The sequence below is a fragment of the Littorina saxatilis genome, linkage group LG5, assembly GCF_037325665.1.
Source record: "Littorina saxatilis isolate snail1 linkage group LG5, US_GU_Lsax_2.0, whole genome shotgun sequence".
NCBI classification, from domain to species: Eukaryota; Metazoa; Mollusca; class Gastropoda; order Littorinimorpha; family Littorinidae; genus Littorina; species Littorina saxatilis.
In genome coordinates, this window is record NC_090249.1 from 23677340 (window position 1) to 23694463 (window position 17124).

The 17124-nt window shown below is 42.0% G+C and overlaps 1 protein-coding gene across 2 annotated transcripts; it reads right to left on the reverse strand.

Moving 5' to 3' along the window:
• Positions 1 to 1340: 1340 nt before the first annotated feature.
• LOC138966612 (uncharacterized) lies at positions 1341 to 15790 on the reverse strand. 2 transcript variants are annotated; one of them, XM_070338897.1, is made up of 6 exons: positions 15433 to 15790; positions 11850 to 11932; positions 9484 to 9621; positions 6172 to 6359; positions 3325 to 3430; positions 1341 to 2124 (listed from the first exon to the last, which is right to left on the reverse strand). In XM_070338897.1, exons 1-6 carry the CDS (start codon positions 15725 to 15727, stop codon positions 1825 to 1827), a joined length of 1110 nt encoding a protein of 369 aa, XP_070194998.1. In that variant the 5' UTR covers positions 15728 to 15790; the 3' UTR covers positions 1341 to 1824. The 2 variants fall into 2 exon arrangements, with proteins under 2 accessions (XP_070194998.1, XP_070194996.1); XM_070338895.1 differs by having other exon boundaries at positions 9484 to 9624.
• Between the last annotated feature and the right edge of the window lie 1334 nt (positions 15791 to 17124).

The window sequence follows — 17124 nt, forward strand, 5'->3', positions numbered from 1 at the left end:
AAGATGATATATTTTATAATTCTTGGTAAAACGGTAAATGGATTATACACAGTGCAAATGTTATAATTGCACCCTCAGAGAAAAGTGGGTCGTTATATTGAGGGAGCCGTGAAGTAGAGGGGTCATTAGGGGAGGTACCACTCTTCTTGTCAAAATCCATGTGTGCAAGTACTTTTGCTTGAAAGAAAAGTGTGGGTTATGTCAAAGACAGACAGATGCACACACACACACACTTATGAAAACAGAAAGTAGAAAAATATGAACAAATTCACAAAATGAAAAACAATTTTACGGAAAGATATGTAAAACAGCTGCTTGTGAACTACTATCTATGTTGCTTTTTTTACAACATTGATTTCCCGGAGTTTCTCCCAAGACATATTGGCTGACAGGACATTGTTTTGCAAGGGTACTAGTTTTTGGCAACACCTCGATCCTCTTTGCCATTTTCTTACACCCACACCTAAACACACACACAAACACACAAACGAACACACGCGCGTATTTATGCTCATTTTTTAGTAACAATATCCGAAACACACTACAGAATTGCGCTACCCAATTCTTTTTTTACACCGTCACAGCCAAAAACACATACACACACACACACACATGAAAACAATTCTCCGAACCCACGTCGCTTGTACCGAAGTCTCAACGGAGGCTGCTGTATAGTTCAGTGACATTGTCATTACAGGAAATTATACCACATAACGCTAGAATGTGCCATGATTGAGCACCGTTGATATCTGCTATTTGTATTCAACGTATCCTGACTTAAATGATACCATAACGTGACCATGTGTGGCATGAACACACACACACACATAAAATGACGATGTGTGACACACACTTAAGATCTGGGAAGGATTCGTTCAAAAATGGCTGGAAACAAAGCGTTGACAAAATGGACGCAGAAAGACGCACGTAGGCCTACACACAGTGCTAACTTTCAGTTAATTGTTTCTTTCACGTCTTTGAGTGCGTGTCTGTGAGTGTCAGTGTGTGTGCCACGGTGTGACCTTGTTTGTGTCTTGCTTTCTGCAAAACAAAACAAAAAGCAAAAATAAAGCACCACCTTGATATTTTAATAAAAACAACGACCTCTGTGCAGATTATGCCCCCTTTTTCATGCATTTCACACACAAACACGCACACACACACAAGAAAACTAAAAAACCCCACTAAAACAGAAAGGAGAAGAAAAACAAATTGTTCTGTCCATTGACTCTTATTTCCAAATGCCGATAAATAGAGTAAGTACATTTAAATAAAAACATGAAATACTTCTCGCACAGTCACGCTTCGAAAGAAAGAAAAGAAACATTCACAAACACAAATCAAATTGGCGTCTTTATTGCTTTCCAGTTTTATATCCTACGCATACGAACCAGAAGATGTTATATATGTATATGTACACGGCGCTACACATTGCCGACGGCACAGTTTTCCCATTTTTGGAAATATTTGGAAATATATTCAACCGGTCTGCAACAGTGATGATACAACTTTTTCCTTCTGTTTGAAGTGGTTTTACGAGTGGCGTTCAAGCTTAATTTCAAAATGACACTAAGAAATAGATATGGAAGTAGCATATCGTAACCTTTAAAAAAATAATTCGTCAGATATTGACTCTCTACTGAGGAGTTTGACCTTACTTCCACTTGACCTTTATTGGAACTTCATCGTACCTTTTGACTTTCACTGTTTGATTTTTTCTTCCAAGACTGATCGCTGCCTAACACCAGGACGAGACGACCTATTCAAATAAATCTTAGTCTCGACGAACCGATCCGGTCCGGTCTAAAGCCAGATCCAACCGGTTTAGAACAGGCCACCACCGGCAGGGGTACCGCCGGTTCCACCTGTGGTACCTGTGGCACCCCCGGCGCCCGTGGCAGCGAACGGATCGAACGGCGCTCCGGGTACGGTTCCGAATGTGCCTCCTGGAGCGGGACCGAATGTGCCTCCTCCACCACCACCAAATGTGCCTCCTGCTCCTTGAGCTCCAGCGAGGGTTGAGTGGCGCTGCTGATACGCCTTGAACTCTTCCACCGTCTTGTCGTCACGGCGGATCGTACCGCACAGGTCTGTGCGCACATTGCACTGTGTGTCCGCGCACACCTGCAGTGGACAAAAAAAAACCAGAGGGGAGAGGAGGGGTGAAATTCAACACTGAAAAACTGAAACATCTGTGTAATCATGTTATTGAAATAAAAATCAATAAGTAACCACACAATTGCACTCTCGGGGCCACAACAGGTTTGCCACCAGAGTTTCGTTTACAAATATCAAAGCTCAAAAATTAAAGTCTTTCTGTCAACAGTTATATATAATCACTGAGGTAGTCGGCCAACGTTCTCAGTGTTAAACACGAAACCGCATTTTCAAATTGAAGTTTTTGTGTGGTGTTTTTTTCCTGAGGATTTTGTAAGTGAGCATAGATTCCTGGAACATAACATTAAAGAAAAGTACAATCCTATTCGGCATCCAGATTTGTTTTTGATTCCTTCCTTGACTAGACCATATGTTAGATACGAGTCTGTGTACTACTTTTCAGAGGTCATGGTGTTCGCTGGGACTTCTGCTTTCATTCTAAATCACGTGCGTTTTAGTGAAGTAAAGGCCCAATATTGGCACAGACAAAAATCAGTGGACAAGTTCTCTCGTCTCTCGATCGGCTTAGGGCGAGTCATTAAAAAGTTAACCTCCATGTATACTTCGATTTCATTGCCCATGGGTAATTACTCAAAGGCAGATCATTCATGTTTGAGCAAACTTTTTTTTTTTTTTTTTTAAAGATTTGACAAAATCATATGAAAGTGTCAAAACCCTACACGCTTCCTCTTCTGTGATGATTGAACTCCTGTTCAGATTTCAAGTGTTGACTTTTCTATCTGCAGAAATTAGGCCAGTGTACATGAGTGAAATATGTGCAAGTCTGAAGTGCAAAAAACTAGTTTAACCGAGTGACCTCATCAATCATTGAATATAACATAACCTGGACACATACACACATACGCACACACACACACACACACACGCCCGCGCGCGCGCGTGCACGCACGCACGTATACACACACACACGCACACACACAGACACACTCACACACACACACAAACATACATACACGCGCACACTCACACATATTGAAACACACACACTGAAACACACACACGCGCGCACAAGCACACACACACACACACACACACACACACACACACTGACACAAAAACACACAGACACACGGGCCGTCACAGACAACAGCAACAACAACAACAACATCAACAGTAACAACAACAACAACAACAGAAAACACTCACATGGATGGCCCTTCCGTACAGCTGAGTGAGTTGGACGTTGCGAATCTGGCCCTCTATGGTGGACGTTCCTGTGGAGGCGTGGAGGGGGGTGGACACCAGGACTGCTCTGTGCACGAGACAGTGAGTCACTGGTCAAGCAAAGAAACAAACAGCCCACCAACCTACCAACTGCTTGCTCTAATTTAAACCAACCAGCCAACTAATCAGTGACTGAATGAAATATCCAAGCAGCTAACAAGCAGAAACAACACAAATAGTTATATACACCACTCACAAAAAGTTAAGGGTCACTATGAGAAAAAAGGTGCTCAATAAAATCAGTTCGCTAGTTATTTATTTTTCAGTCAAACCAAATTGTTATGAATTCTTGTTCAGCTGTAAGTGGGCGATGTTGTATTAGTGGGAAAATTGCACGGAATTCTCTACTACTGAGCTTGGTAGCAAAAGAAAAAGCGGAAACTTGCGAAAAAGGACCTTGTTTTGGACCGTTCTTTCTTTTCTTTCTTTATTTGGTGTTTAACGTCGTTTTCAACCGTTCAAGGTTATATCGCGACGGGTTTTGGACCGTTCAGCCCGAACACATTGCACAAGCCACAAGGAAAAACCATTATGCACGTGCAAGCACTGCTGTTTATGTGTGAGATGCTGTCACTTGCTTGGCTTTTTGAGAAGACATACCACCAGTATTAGGCATTATCTGACAATGCCTCCACGACAAAAATTGAACGAGTTTGAGAGGGGACGAGCTGTTGCATGGTTCCAAGATGGTGTCCCTAAGCGAGAAGTGGCCAGGCGATTTCACGTGTCCATCTCGGTCATTGTCAGACTGATTCAACTTTCACAGCCACTGAGAGGGTCCAGGAAAGACGCAGACCTGGGCGACCAAAGAAGACAACTCCACGTGAAGATCGTCTCATTGAACGACTAGCCTTGCAAACAAGAACAGCCTCTTCCAGCATTATTCGAAGGCAGCTGAGGGTGGCTACTAACACCAACATCAGCCGGCAGACCATACGGAATCGCCTTCATGGGTTTAACCTCCGTTCTCGTCGCCCAGCTGTACGGCCACGCTTAACTCCAGCCCATAGGGCAGCACGCCGCGCCTTCTGCAGACGTCACGTGAGGTGGACACGTCAGCAATGGTCCCAGGTCCTGTTCAGTGATGAATCACGCTTCACCCTGAACCACAACGACGACCGACTGAGGGTCTGGAGGCGCCAAGGGGAACGCTACATTGACGCCACTGTCCAAGAAAAGGTGGCCTTTGGTGGAGGTTCTGTAATGGTCTGGGGGGCCTTCAGCCTTCACCACAGAACACCCTTGTTTCATGTACAGGGTAACCTGACTGGCCTCCGATACCGGGATGAGATCCTTCGACCGTTGGCTGTGCCTACACTGCAGCAGATGGGACCGCAGGCTGTCTACCAGGATGACAACGCTCACCCCCACAGGGCAAGGGTGGTCAACGACTTCCTGCAGCAGTCTGGAGTCAACAGAATGGAGTGGTCAGCATGCAGTCCCGATCTCAACCCGATTGAGAACCTCTAGGATGAGTTGGATCGCAAAGTGAGGAGCAACCACCCCCCTCCCAGGGATGTCCTGCACCTCTACCAGATGCTGCAGGCTGAGTGGCAGGCGCTTCCACAGAGGATCTTCACCACCCTGGTCAACTCTATGAGGACTCGCTGAGTCGAGTGCCAGAACAGCCAGGGCGGTTACACGCATTACTGAACTTTTGGGAGCATCTGAATGCCATGTCTTGTGATTTCAAAGGCTTTGTGAAATTAAATTTCGATACGTACACACTTTGATAAAATGTACAGACCAAACGATTGCTCGAAATTGAAGGAAATGTTGTATCGTTATCACAAAAGCATTGAATTACGTTTGCCAAATACCAACGCATTGGCTTTCTTATTTGAAAAGTTATGAATTTGTGTGCAAGTGATCCTTAACTTTTTGTGAGTAGCTTATATATATCTATAGATATATACGACTTGTGTCTGTCTGTGTGTCTGTGTCTGTTCGCGATGCGCGGCCAAGGTTCTCGATGGATCTGCTTCAAATTTGGTGGGCATATTCAGGTACACCCGGGACAGGACACAACCTGGTCGATATTTCAACACGTGCTCTCAGCGCGCAGCGCTGAACCGATTTTTTTTTTCTTCTGGATCCACTACCAGTAACTCTTCCTTATCTTCTCCAGTGTTTGCAGCGTTTATCTCCCTTCCTTCGTGCGGCTTAAATCCATATTCCCGTTTCTATTTTTAGAAGGTCACTGTCGACAACGCTCAATCCATATTCCCGTTATACTATTTTTAGACTCTTCTCCAGTGTTTTGCGCGTTTATCTCCCTTCCTTCGTGCGGTGCGCAGCCGGGTATTCGGCTCGAGTTCTTCCCGGCGAAGCCGTACCCGGCGAAGCGGGTATTCATCTAGTATATATATATATATATATGAACCCAAACAATTAAAATCACAAAAATAAATACGTACAATCATGATAGTGTCGCCGCCAGTGGATTGCCATATTAGAACATGTGGAGGAATATCGTACAGAGAGAGAGGGGGGTGTAGAGAGAGAGAGAGAGAGAGAGAGAGAGAGAGAGAGAGAGAGAGAGAGAGAGAGAGAGAGAGAGAGAGAGAGAGAGAGAGAGAGAGAGAGAGAGAGAAGGGTGGAAAGAGGAAGACAGAGGCAAGTCATACACTCACACACACACACACACACACACACACACACACACACACACACACACACTCTCTCCTCGAACCCCCCGCTTACCCCCCCCCCCCCCCCTATACAAACACACGGACGGACTGTTACATGTTATTTCAAAGGTGTACTTACTGTCCTTGCTGCTGCTGTTGCCGCTGTTGTGGGAAGAACTGACTGAAAGGGTTAAATTGGTTGCCGCCGCCAAAGCTGCTATAGGGGTTGTATGGGGTAGCTGCGGAAGGAACTTGGTAGGGTTCGCCCGTGGCAATACAGTAACCGTCAATGTTGCCGTTCCTCGTCACCACCATGGCAAAAGTTCCCTGCGCGCAAGAAAAAGGTCAATGGAATTTTTTAAATAATTTATTTATTTATTCGGGTGTTTTTGTGTTTTTTTTGTGTGTGTTTTTTTTTTGGGGGGGGGGGGGGGAGGGGGGGGGGGTGGTTGAGGCGTGTGTTTTAAAATGGGGTTTCACAGAAAGTTCATCACAGTTAGCTAGTCGTTTTCTCAACGGTTGGTAAAAAAACACCAGCCGCATAATACGAGCGTATATAGTGTAAAACGTGGTGTGTGTGTGTGTGTGTGTGTGTGTGTGTGTGTGTGTGTGTGTGTGTGTGTCAGTGTGTGTGTGTGTGTGTGTATGTGTGTGCGGGGGTGTGTGTGTGTGTGTCTGTGCGTGTAGATCAATTCAAAGAAAACTAATAGACCGATCTTCATGAAACTTTACATACTTATTCTTTCGGATGATATCCCGAAATCAGTTTTCCTTTTTTCGATAAATGTCTTCGTAGACGTCTGTCACGCGTGATTGTTCTGAAAAGTGACTATTACATGATTGTTCTGAAAGTCTACTATTTATTTCATCGTAATCATGTAAGCCCTCATACGTGATTGTTCTGAAAGCTTACTAATTTACATGATTGTTCTGAAACTCTACTAAAGGTAAACTTGCTTCACCCGTGAAATGTTGTCAGATATGGAACAATATGTATACCCCTGCCCAACAAAGATTTATTACGAGAGTTAATGCAATCGTTTTTCGACTGCACTGTATAAACCTACATACTTTTTAGTGCAGACATTTGAACATTTTAAGGAAAATGCATTTCTCTCTGCCAATATAAACCACTTTCCAAGAGATACAAATTGATACGGGTCCCTGATTAGTCGGGCTGCACTCTATATTAAGCATTTAATTTGAATTTTTAATTGAGAACAATAAAGAGAGAGAGAGAGAGAGAGAGAGAGAGAGAGGGAGAGGGAGAGGGAGAGCGAGAGAGAGAGAGAGAGAGAGAGAGAGAGAGAGAGAGAGAGAGAGAGAAAGAGAGACAGAGTTGATAAACAAAATACTCCCCTGCCCCCCCCCCCCCCCCAAAAAAAAAGTATATTGTCTCGCGTGCAAGAACTTTATAGCCCAGACTCCCAACCCATCTCGCAAGCCCGGCCATCTCTCCTCACGTCTCTCATCCCTTCTCCACTTGAATATTTAGTTCATAAAAATGAAAAAGAATAGTTTCATTTGTGAAAATTATTTTTTGTGCCTTTCGTCTTTAAAGGGGCAAAAAGTAGCTTCCATTTTCCCTCTTTGCCATGCATTTCGATCCATTTTGGTGACCTAGCCACCTAAGCATGGCAAAGAGGAAAAATCAAAAGTTTCTATGTGTCCCTTTAATCCTGTAATTTGATTTTTGAGTTGGGAATACTCAAGAAGAATCATTACATTTTTGAAGATTCCATTTTCCCTCTTTGCCATGCCTTTCGATCTATTTTTGAGTTGGGAATACCATGTAATAGTCACTTTTCAGAACAATCACGCGTGACAGACGGCATATCCGACTTTCAGTGAAAGTTGAGGCGGCAATGTCACGCCCTGATTCTTTTGTCAAATAGATTGAAACTTTGGTCAAGCAATCTTCGACGACGCCCTGACTAAAGGATTACATGGAAGCTTAGAAATTAAATCATGAGTTTGGTCATTAAAAATCTTAAAATTCTAATTAAAATTAAAATTAAAGCAATCATTTCAAAAATGATTTACTGTTTATCTATCATTGCCCGATTCCAGAAATATATAGATATGTCATGTTTACTATTAAAATAAACACAATTCAAGAAAATACATGTAGTTTAATTAGGCACTTCGTTCGTATACTTCGCGGAGGTCAGCTGGACCCGTCTCAGTCTTCTCGGGGTTTAGGCTAGCGATGCCTTAATTAGTCTATATAATCTCGGTGGATATTCTTTTAATGTTGATCTTAAATGAACTTAATTTCAGGCCGACAGAGTGACCACATTCTTTTTTATCTCGCTTCACGCGACTTGTTTGTTTGTGTATTCGTTCGTTTGTTTTTACATTTAGTCAAGTTTTGAATAAATGTTTTAACATAGAGGGGGAATCGAGACGAGGGTCGTGGTGTATGTGTGTGTGTCTGTCTGTCTGTGCGTGTGTGTGTGTAGAGCGATTCAGACCAAACTACTGGACCGATCTTTATGAAATTTGACATGAGAGTTCCTGGGAATGATATCCCCGGATATTTTTTTTCATGTTTTCGATAAATACCTTTGATGACGTCATATCCGGCTTTTTGTAAAAGTTGAGGCGGCACTGTCACACCCTCATTTTTCAATCAAATTGATTGAAATTTTTGTAAAGCAATCTTCGACGAAGGCCGGACTTCGGTATTGCATTTCAGTTTCGTGGCTTAAAAATTAATTAATGACTTTGGTCATTAAAAATCTGAAAATTGTAATAATCTTTTTTTTATATAAAACGATCCAAATTTACGTTTATCTTATTTTACATTATTTCCTGATTCCAAAAACATATAAATATGTTATATTTGGATTACAAACAAGCTCTGAAAATTAAAAATATAAAAATTATGATCAAAATTAAATTTCCGAAATCGATTTAAAAACAATTTCATCTTATTCCTTGTCGGTTCCTGATTCCAAAAACATATAGATATGATATGTTTGGATTAAAAACACGCTCAGAAAGTTAAAACGAAGAGAGGTACAGAAAAGCGTGCTATGCAGCACAACGAAACCACTACCGCGCTGAACAGGCTCGTCAGTTTCACTCCGTTTTGCACAAGCGGCGGACTACGGTCATTGTGAAAAAATTGCAGTGCGTTCAGTTTCATTCTGTGAGTTCCACAGCTTGACTAAATGTAGTAATTTTGCCTTACGCGACTTGTTCTTTCTTCTGCCCCCCCCCCCCCCCACACACACACACAGCCCCCACCCCCCACGTTTATTTGTTAATCAGACTGCGTATATATATTTCAGCACAACAAACAAGTCGACCTTCTTACTGATTCTGACTGCGTAGTTAGCATGAAAATTGGACATGCTTCATCTGACCAGTCGTCGGCACAACCGCCATTATAGAAACAGAAAAACGTAGGTCACCTCGATGACAACAAAACTGTGCACCGACTCACGTGCAAAGAGTCGGGGCTTATGACTCCTGTCTGTGCGCCGGCCTTGACAAAAACGCCGTGGACACGCAGATTAGAGTTGGACTCGCCACCGTAAGGGTTCTGTCCGCCGTCGAATGGGGACGGCCCGAACGGGTTTCTCTGCTGAATTGAGAAATCAATCAATCAATCAATCAGCAAATCAATAAATCAATCAATCCATACATACATAATGAAAGCAAATGAAAGCAAAAACAACAACAATAACAACAAACAACAACAAAAAGCAAAAAGAAACAACAAAAAACAGAACAACTACACTCGATCAAACCAACAAGAATGTTAAGTTTATTAAACGTTAGAATGATAAAACTAGATCTTTTATTTAAGCTGTATATTTATCTATTTGTTCTTGATTTTTTTTATTTCATTTCTTAAAATAAGAATTGTATCAGATGTGAACCATTTAATGCATCTTTTGTCAATTAAACGATCCAAACATTTACCATTGTTTTTATTTAATTCTTGATTTGGGACGTTAGCAGTCTATTTGTTTCGGATTTCAAGCAGTTTGTTTGTTCGTTCATGGGCTGAAACTTCCACGGCTTTTACGTGTATGACCGATTTTACCCCGCCATTTAGGCAGCCATACGCCGCTTTCGGAGGAAGCATGCTGGGTATTTTCGTGTTTCTATAACCCACCGAACTCTGACATGGATAACAGGATCTTTTTCGTGCGCACTTGGTCTTGTGCTTGCGTGTACACACGGGGGTGTTCGGACACCGAGGAGAGTCTGCACACAAAGTTGACTCTGAGAGATAAATCTCTCGCCGAACGTGGGGACGAACTCACGCTGACAGCGGCCAACGGGATACAAATCCAGCGCGCTACCGACTGAGCTACATCCCCGCCCCTGGATTTCAAGCAGTAAATCATATACGACACAATAAATAGTCAACCAAACGACCCGAAAATATGACACATTTAAGGGAAATGCGATGTGTCCTTGGCGTACAGCACACACAGACACTGCATTTAAGCAAAGTGTGCAAAGCAAAAGCCGGTGTAACACGACATTTTTACTCCACAAAAAATTTACTCCGGAGTAAAAATTTCGCACGAAATTCTTACTCCGAGTAAATTTTTCGTACGAGAAAAGAACTCCCCAAGGCACAAAAAAATTACTCCCTCCACGAAATGTTTACTCCCCATGTTTTTTACTTCCAGTAAAAATCTCGAACGCAAAAATTAATGGGATGCGGGCGAAGGGATAATGCCAATAAATTATGTGATCTCGCGCAAACGCATGTCGCGCTACCCTCCCTCCACCCCTTCCACCACCAAGACTAACAGGGGACAAGAGAGTATACATTTCGTACAACTGGCATGGGAAGTTAAATTGCTCGTGTTAGGGTCAAGTAATTTATTCGGTTTTTATTCGTCAGGAGAGTAACATTTGTGTACGAAATGTTTACTCGGAACTCACCTGTCGTGGGGAGTCATTTTCTCGTGGAATGGGGGAGTGCTTTTTTCGTAAAGGGAGTAACATTTTCTGGAGTAAAAATCTCGTGGGAGTAATTTTCTCGTGTTATACCGGCACGGACACAGACAAGCCGGCGAAGACGTCACATATATGCTGCTGCGTCACAAGAAATAACGGTTAACGTTGGGTATGACAGAACAAAGAACACAACCAAATTGCAATGAATATCATTGGTTGTTTTTCCTAACCCATGACAAAAATATGACACTTCCATAAGATAGCATTTGGGTTTTGTGCTAGAATGTTTTTGTTTTGGCATATACGTTGCAGTTCCGGAGCAAATGATCCAAATTCCTTTGCGATTTTGTATTCAAATGCGTATTTTACCGTTACTTGACAAGGCATAGCTCAAAATGGTCTACGGTACTTCAGAGAAAGAATGATAACAATAAGCTTGTCCAAAGCAGACGAAAAGCAGTCATTTTCTGCTTCTTCCAAAGAAGAACTCATTGATTACAAAGTCTTGAAAGACCCAAACATACTCTCTGCACGCTTTCTTTTATTTTCATCTTCAACTGCTTCGCAGCAATAAATGTTGATGCTTTTCTCAACACGTCAGGTCAGTCAAAACGCCCACATAACACGGTACTGGAAAATTGCACTGATTGAAATACGAAAAGATCCTAGATGAGTGACGAAAGCTGAATTGACGTCATATTGAAGCTCGTGGTCACACCTATCTTGAGAAATAAGCGTCGTAAAGAACCAACACCCTTTCATTACTATTTAAACCTTGGCCTATATGAGAGTGCTATCACTTGTTGTACCAAGGAGGGGCATATTGCATCAAGATAATGAATTATATCACTCCAAATACTCTCAATGACGTCACCAAGTAACACTTACGCCCAAATCTCTCTGTTCTTCGATGGTGAGGTACAGATGGTCACCGGCCTTGTTTGTAGCGTGCACCGTGGCAAGTCTTGTTCCTGTAACAACATATCATTATTTTATTCAAAACCAGTGATCGGTAACCGGACCGTGTGAGCCAGCAAATGCATGCAGCTTTCTCTACGTCACGTGCGAAAGAGTAAGACGGAAAACCCCCAAAGACAGAGTAGGGGAAGGGCTCCTAATATGGACCACTTTTTGTTTCATGCTGATAACTGGTTTGTTTTCTTGTGAAGAAGTTTCATTTTGTTTTTGGTAGTCCTTCTCTCTTTGGTTAACCGTTGGGCCTAATTAGAGTAAAATAGCTTTGATAGACATTCAGCAAAAATTAAATACAGAAAAAATCACAAATGGTCCATATTAGGCGCCCAGGCTCCTAATATGGACCAGTAAAGCGGCCTTCGCGAATCACTGTAAAAAGCCCCCTATACTTCAAAATAACATGATACAACTTAGTGTGCAAGTCAGACTAATTAAAAGATGCTTTAGATTTATCTGTTTCGGGTTGATGAGAGCATTATTTGGAGCACACCAGGAAACTAAAGAAGCTTATCAAAAACAGAGTGAAAATAAGTGAAATTATCAACTTCCACGAACAGAAAACTATTTGTTATATTTTTTTGAAATCTCGAAGGCTAGTAAAAGGTTATTTTCAGCAAGCTTCTTAATGAATTAAGGCCTAAAAAAAAATAGGTGTGGTTACGGTAACCCGACCTACCCTATTTTTAGGGGCCGATCCTATGACTTTTTATTACATTTGTCAAAAACAAAAAACAAAAACAAAAAAAGAGTGCAAAAAACGCAATGAAAGGGAAAGCGCCCGTGTCGCACACTTATTTCCCTGTCAAGTACCGACTTTTTTCCTCGAGTTCGACCCCTGCGTCTTGTATAACGAAGCGCCTAATCCGTGTATGAAATACGAAAAAAATCAAAAAGACCGCTTGAGTACCAGTCAAACAACTTGTGATAATACATGTTTCAGCTACTAGGTACTGCCCTGCCTTTGATCTGGCCGCACACACAGATTTCCACTCTGTTAAACTCGGTCACTGACCGGTCACTGACCCCGATGCAGGAAGTGTTTCCTCTCTCAGATATGACAGGGGAACCACCTCTCATGGCAAAAACTGGGTCATTGACCCCTGGGAAGAAGGTCGTGTCTTTTAATAAGGCCACCCAGCTATCACAATGCCTTTGGTCACTGACCGGTCACCGACCCCGATGCAGGAAGTGTTTCCTCTCTCAGATATGACAGGGGAACCACCTCTCATGGCAAAAACTGGGTCATTTTGGTGCGCCCTATTGGCCCCCTGCGTCCAATGGGTGACTGGATTACAATTTTTTTTTTAAAAGAAGGGGGTGCGTCTTAGATAACAAAGCGCCTTGTCACCCGGAAAGTACGGTAGGTTTAATTTGTACACATTAGAAAAAAAAGTTTAAAAAAAAAAGTGATTGCCTACCTACCTACCCTATTTTTTTGGGGCTATGTTACCGTAACCACACCTATTTTTTTTTTGGCCTAATGAAAATAGCCTTTAGCTTTTAATTTCATCGATTTGTTGAAGGTGGTCCATATTAGGGGACTCACACATACTTTGAGATTGTGCTATTATTTCTTGTTTGCTTTAGAGACTCGGGGTCAAAACTGCTAAAATGTAACAAATACGGTCTTAGCTCTCATATATAGCAAATTTTGTGTGATAAAAGCTTTGGCTGTGGACAGAAACGAGTCCGTTTTAGGCGGCAAATTTAGAGTGAACGGTGCCAAAAGTGAAAAAAAGAGAAAGAGCCTAACGGTTTTGAGGTTTGTTTTTGACATGTGCAAGTTATCCAGTGAGGGTGAATACAGCGAATGAAATTGTTTTAGCACTCTAGCGCCGTTAGTTTGTCAGAACAGGAGGTGGTCCATATTAGGAGCCGGTCCATATTAGGAGCCCTTCCCCTACATAGATAATTACAGCCTGCAAAGATTTCCCAAACACAGCGTTTCAATTTTGAATGATTGAACGTTCAAACGCCAATGTGAATGTATTTCTGGTGTGGCGTTATGTCAAACCCCAAACCAAACCAGGGCCATGTGAGAGAGGTTTTTGGTCAGAGGTATCCGTTCAAAATGGACAAATACTCATACAACAATGAAATACATGATTTTTCGTAAAAAGAAAATACAAAATGAAAATTAACTTCATTTGTAGTTTCGGTTCAGGCAAAGATATTTTTTCGGATTTTTTACTTCTATGACAATGATTGGAACGTCAAAGCAGCGTGGCTGTTTCTGAATTTTGTCACAGCAGGGCTAGCCAGGTACATAGGAAATGTATCCCAAGTAAATCCGGCGGTTAGCATCCGATTCTCATACGAACAAGTTTACTTACGTTAATGATGATAATTTTATTTATTTATTTATTTATTTATTTATTTATTTATTTATTTATTTATTTATTTATTTAAATAAAATAAATAAAATAAATAATAATAATGAATGAAACACATACGCAAACAACGATTTAATTATTTACAGGCAACTCGGTAAACCATCACTTGAGAACAAGATACCAATATAAATAATATATACTCACCGGAAACGTAAACACATAAAGAAACGATCAGTTGATAGACAAGTAGAAAAAGAAAACCGAACAACGAGTCGCGTAAGGCGAAATTACTACATTTAGTCAAGCTGTCGAACTCACGGAATGAAACTGAACGCACTGTATTTTTTTCACCAAGACAGTTCAGCTTCGCCAATCCCCGCGTGAAGGAAATCGCTCACCTCCCACTTGCAAAACGCAGTGATATTGACACGCCAGAATAGCGCGGTAGCGTATTGTGCTAAGCAGGAAAGCGCGCTTTTCTGTATTCGTGTTAACTTTCTGAGCTTGTTTTGAATACAACCTATCATATCTATATGTTTTTGGTATCAGGAAACGATAAAGAATAAGATGAAATCATTTTTGGATCGATTTCTAAAATTTTAATCGTAAGACTAATTAATCTATTTTCGTTAATTGTGATCACATTTTAAGAGTAAACATGACATATGTAAATATTTTTAGATTCAGAATGTGATGAAGAATACGATGCAATCAATTTTAAATCTGTTTGCGAAATATCGATTTTAATGACAACTTTAATGAGCAAACTCATTAATTAATTGAGCCTCCAAGCTGAAATGCAATACCAAAGTCTGGGCTTCGTCGAAGATTACTTGACCAAAATTTTAACCAATTTGGTTTAATAATGAGAGCGTGACAGTGCCGCCTCAACTTTCACGAAAAGCCGGATATGACGTCATCACAGACATTTATCAAAAAATAGAAGAAAAAAAAACGTCTGGAGATACCATACAGTCATACTCAGGATCTCTCATGTCAAGTTTCATAAAGATCGGTCCAGTAGTTTTCTCTGAATCGCTCCACACACACACACACACAGACACACATACACCACGACCCTCGTCTCGATTCCCCCCTCTACGTTAAAACATTTAGTCAAAACTTGACTAAATGTAAAAAGAGTTTTGAACCAAAGTACTCACCTCTTTGTGTCGAACTTGAAAAAGATGGGAAATTGCTTCCGGGTAAGCCAGCGCTAGGCAGGCCTGGCAGACGACTTTGGGTCGGGAAACCGATGTTGGAAAACTGTCCAGAGGTTTGTGGAAACCCGAAACCCGTGTTGGATTGTTGAAACCCGAAACCCGTGTTGGGTTGCCCAAAGGTGGATGGAAAACTGGACGTAGGACTCAGACCCGCACCCGTGTTGGTGAAGGGGAACTGCTGAGCCTTGCTGGAAGCGACCAGGAGCGACAGAACGAGTAAGTGTGTGAACGCCATCTTTGTCGAGTCGCGTGTAGCGGCTGCTTGGTCGTGTGATGCCGTTATTCGGTCGTTAAGGTTGTGACGCTCTTTATAAACACCGTATGCATCATCCTGCTGAGTTGCCCTGGGATGTCTTCCACGCCTACCGTGGTCTTGTGGGGGAGGGGCTTCGAGTTTCTTTTGTGACGTCACTCATGACGTTCATCTGTGGGTTTTGCTGCCTGAATCTGAAGGGTCTGGGTTATGAGCGTAGGATAGGCTAGCAAATGTGACTGATACATTGACGTTTTTGTATGGAATGGGGTTACAATCTCTGATTGAATGATTTTTTTTTTTTTACGCTGTGTGTGTCTAAGAGTGATAACAACTACACATGCCTTAACAAATCTTCCACAATGTTAGTCATGGTTGTTTGAAGTTGCCATGTAAAAATGAAACGTCACATTTGTCTGTTGAAGAAAAAGGCTTGTGTGTTGGTGTTAGGCGTCGCTTTTCTTTGGATACAACCAGTGTGATGACCCTGGTCAACAAACAACCCTTTTGTTTCTTGAAAACCTCTCCTTCTATTGCCTCTCCCTGTAAACTATACCTTTCCCCTCCACCCGACTCCCTACCCGACTTACTCCTTATCTTCTCTCCCTGTAAACTATACCTTTCCCCTCCACCCGACTCCCTACCCGACTTACTCCTTATCTTCTCTCCCTGTAAACTATACCTTTCCCCTCCACCCGACTCCCTACCCGACTTACTCCTTATCTTCTCTCCCTGTAAACTATACCTTTCCCCTCCACCCGACTCCCTACCCGACTTACTCCTTATCTTCTCTCCCTGTAAACTATACCTTTCCCCTCCACCCGACTCCCTACCCGACTTACTCCTTATCTTCTCAGTCTCAGATTACGGAAGTATTTTTCCAAAAAGTGCATCGTAACGATCATCATTCTGCAAACTTTCTTTTACTTTAGGTGTAGTGTTTTCTAGTGTTTATGATATATTTGCACTGAAGTCATGTTTTGAAAAGTCAGTCAACCGGAAGGGATCTTTTTCCTATTGACTAAAAATATAATGAGTGGTATTTTTTTACGTACGGTTAAGCAGTGCACGTTTGGCCTCTGGCTCTGTGTCATTTGGGTGACCCGCTTCTCCCCCTCTCCTTCTCTCTAGCTCCCTCCCACCACTCTCCCCCCTCCCCCACCCCCTCTCTCTGTCGTGTCTGTCTACACGTACTTAACACGTAAGAGTTCACCGTAGAGTCAGATGATCAGTTTCTGAAACAGTGAATACTGTGAACTCTTTCATTACATCATTCAATTTGTTCAAACTGCTCTCGACTTTTATATACTCGGGCTGCTTTGTTTCATAGTTTTTCGCTCTGCCGCGGGCAAGGCTCTTGATTATCAGTTGCATGTGTT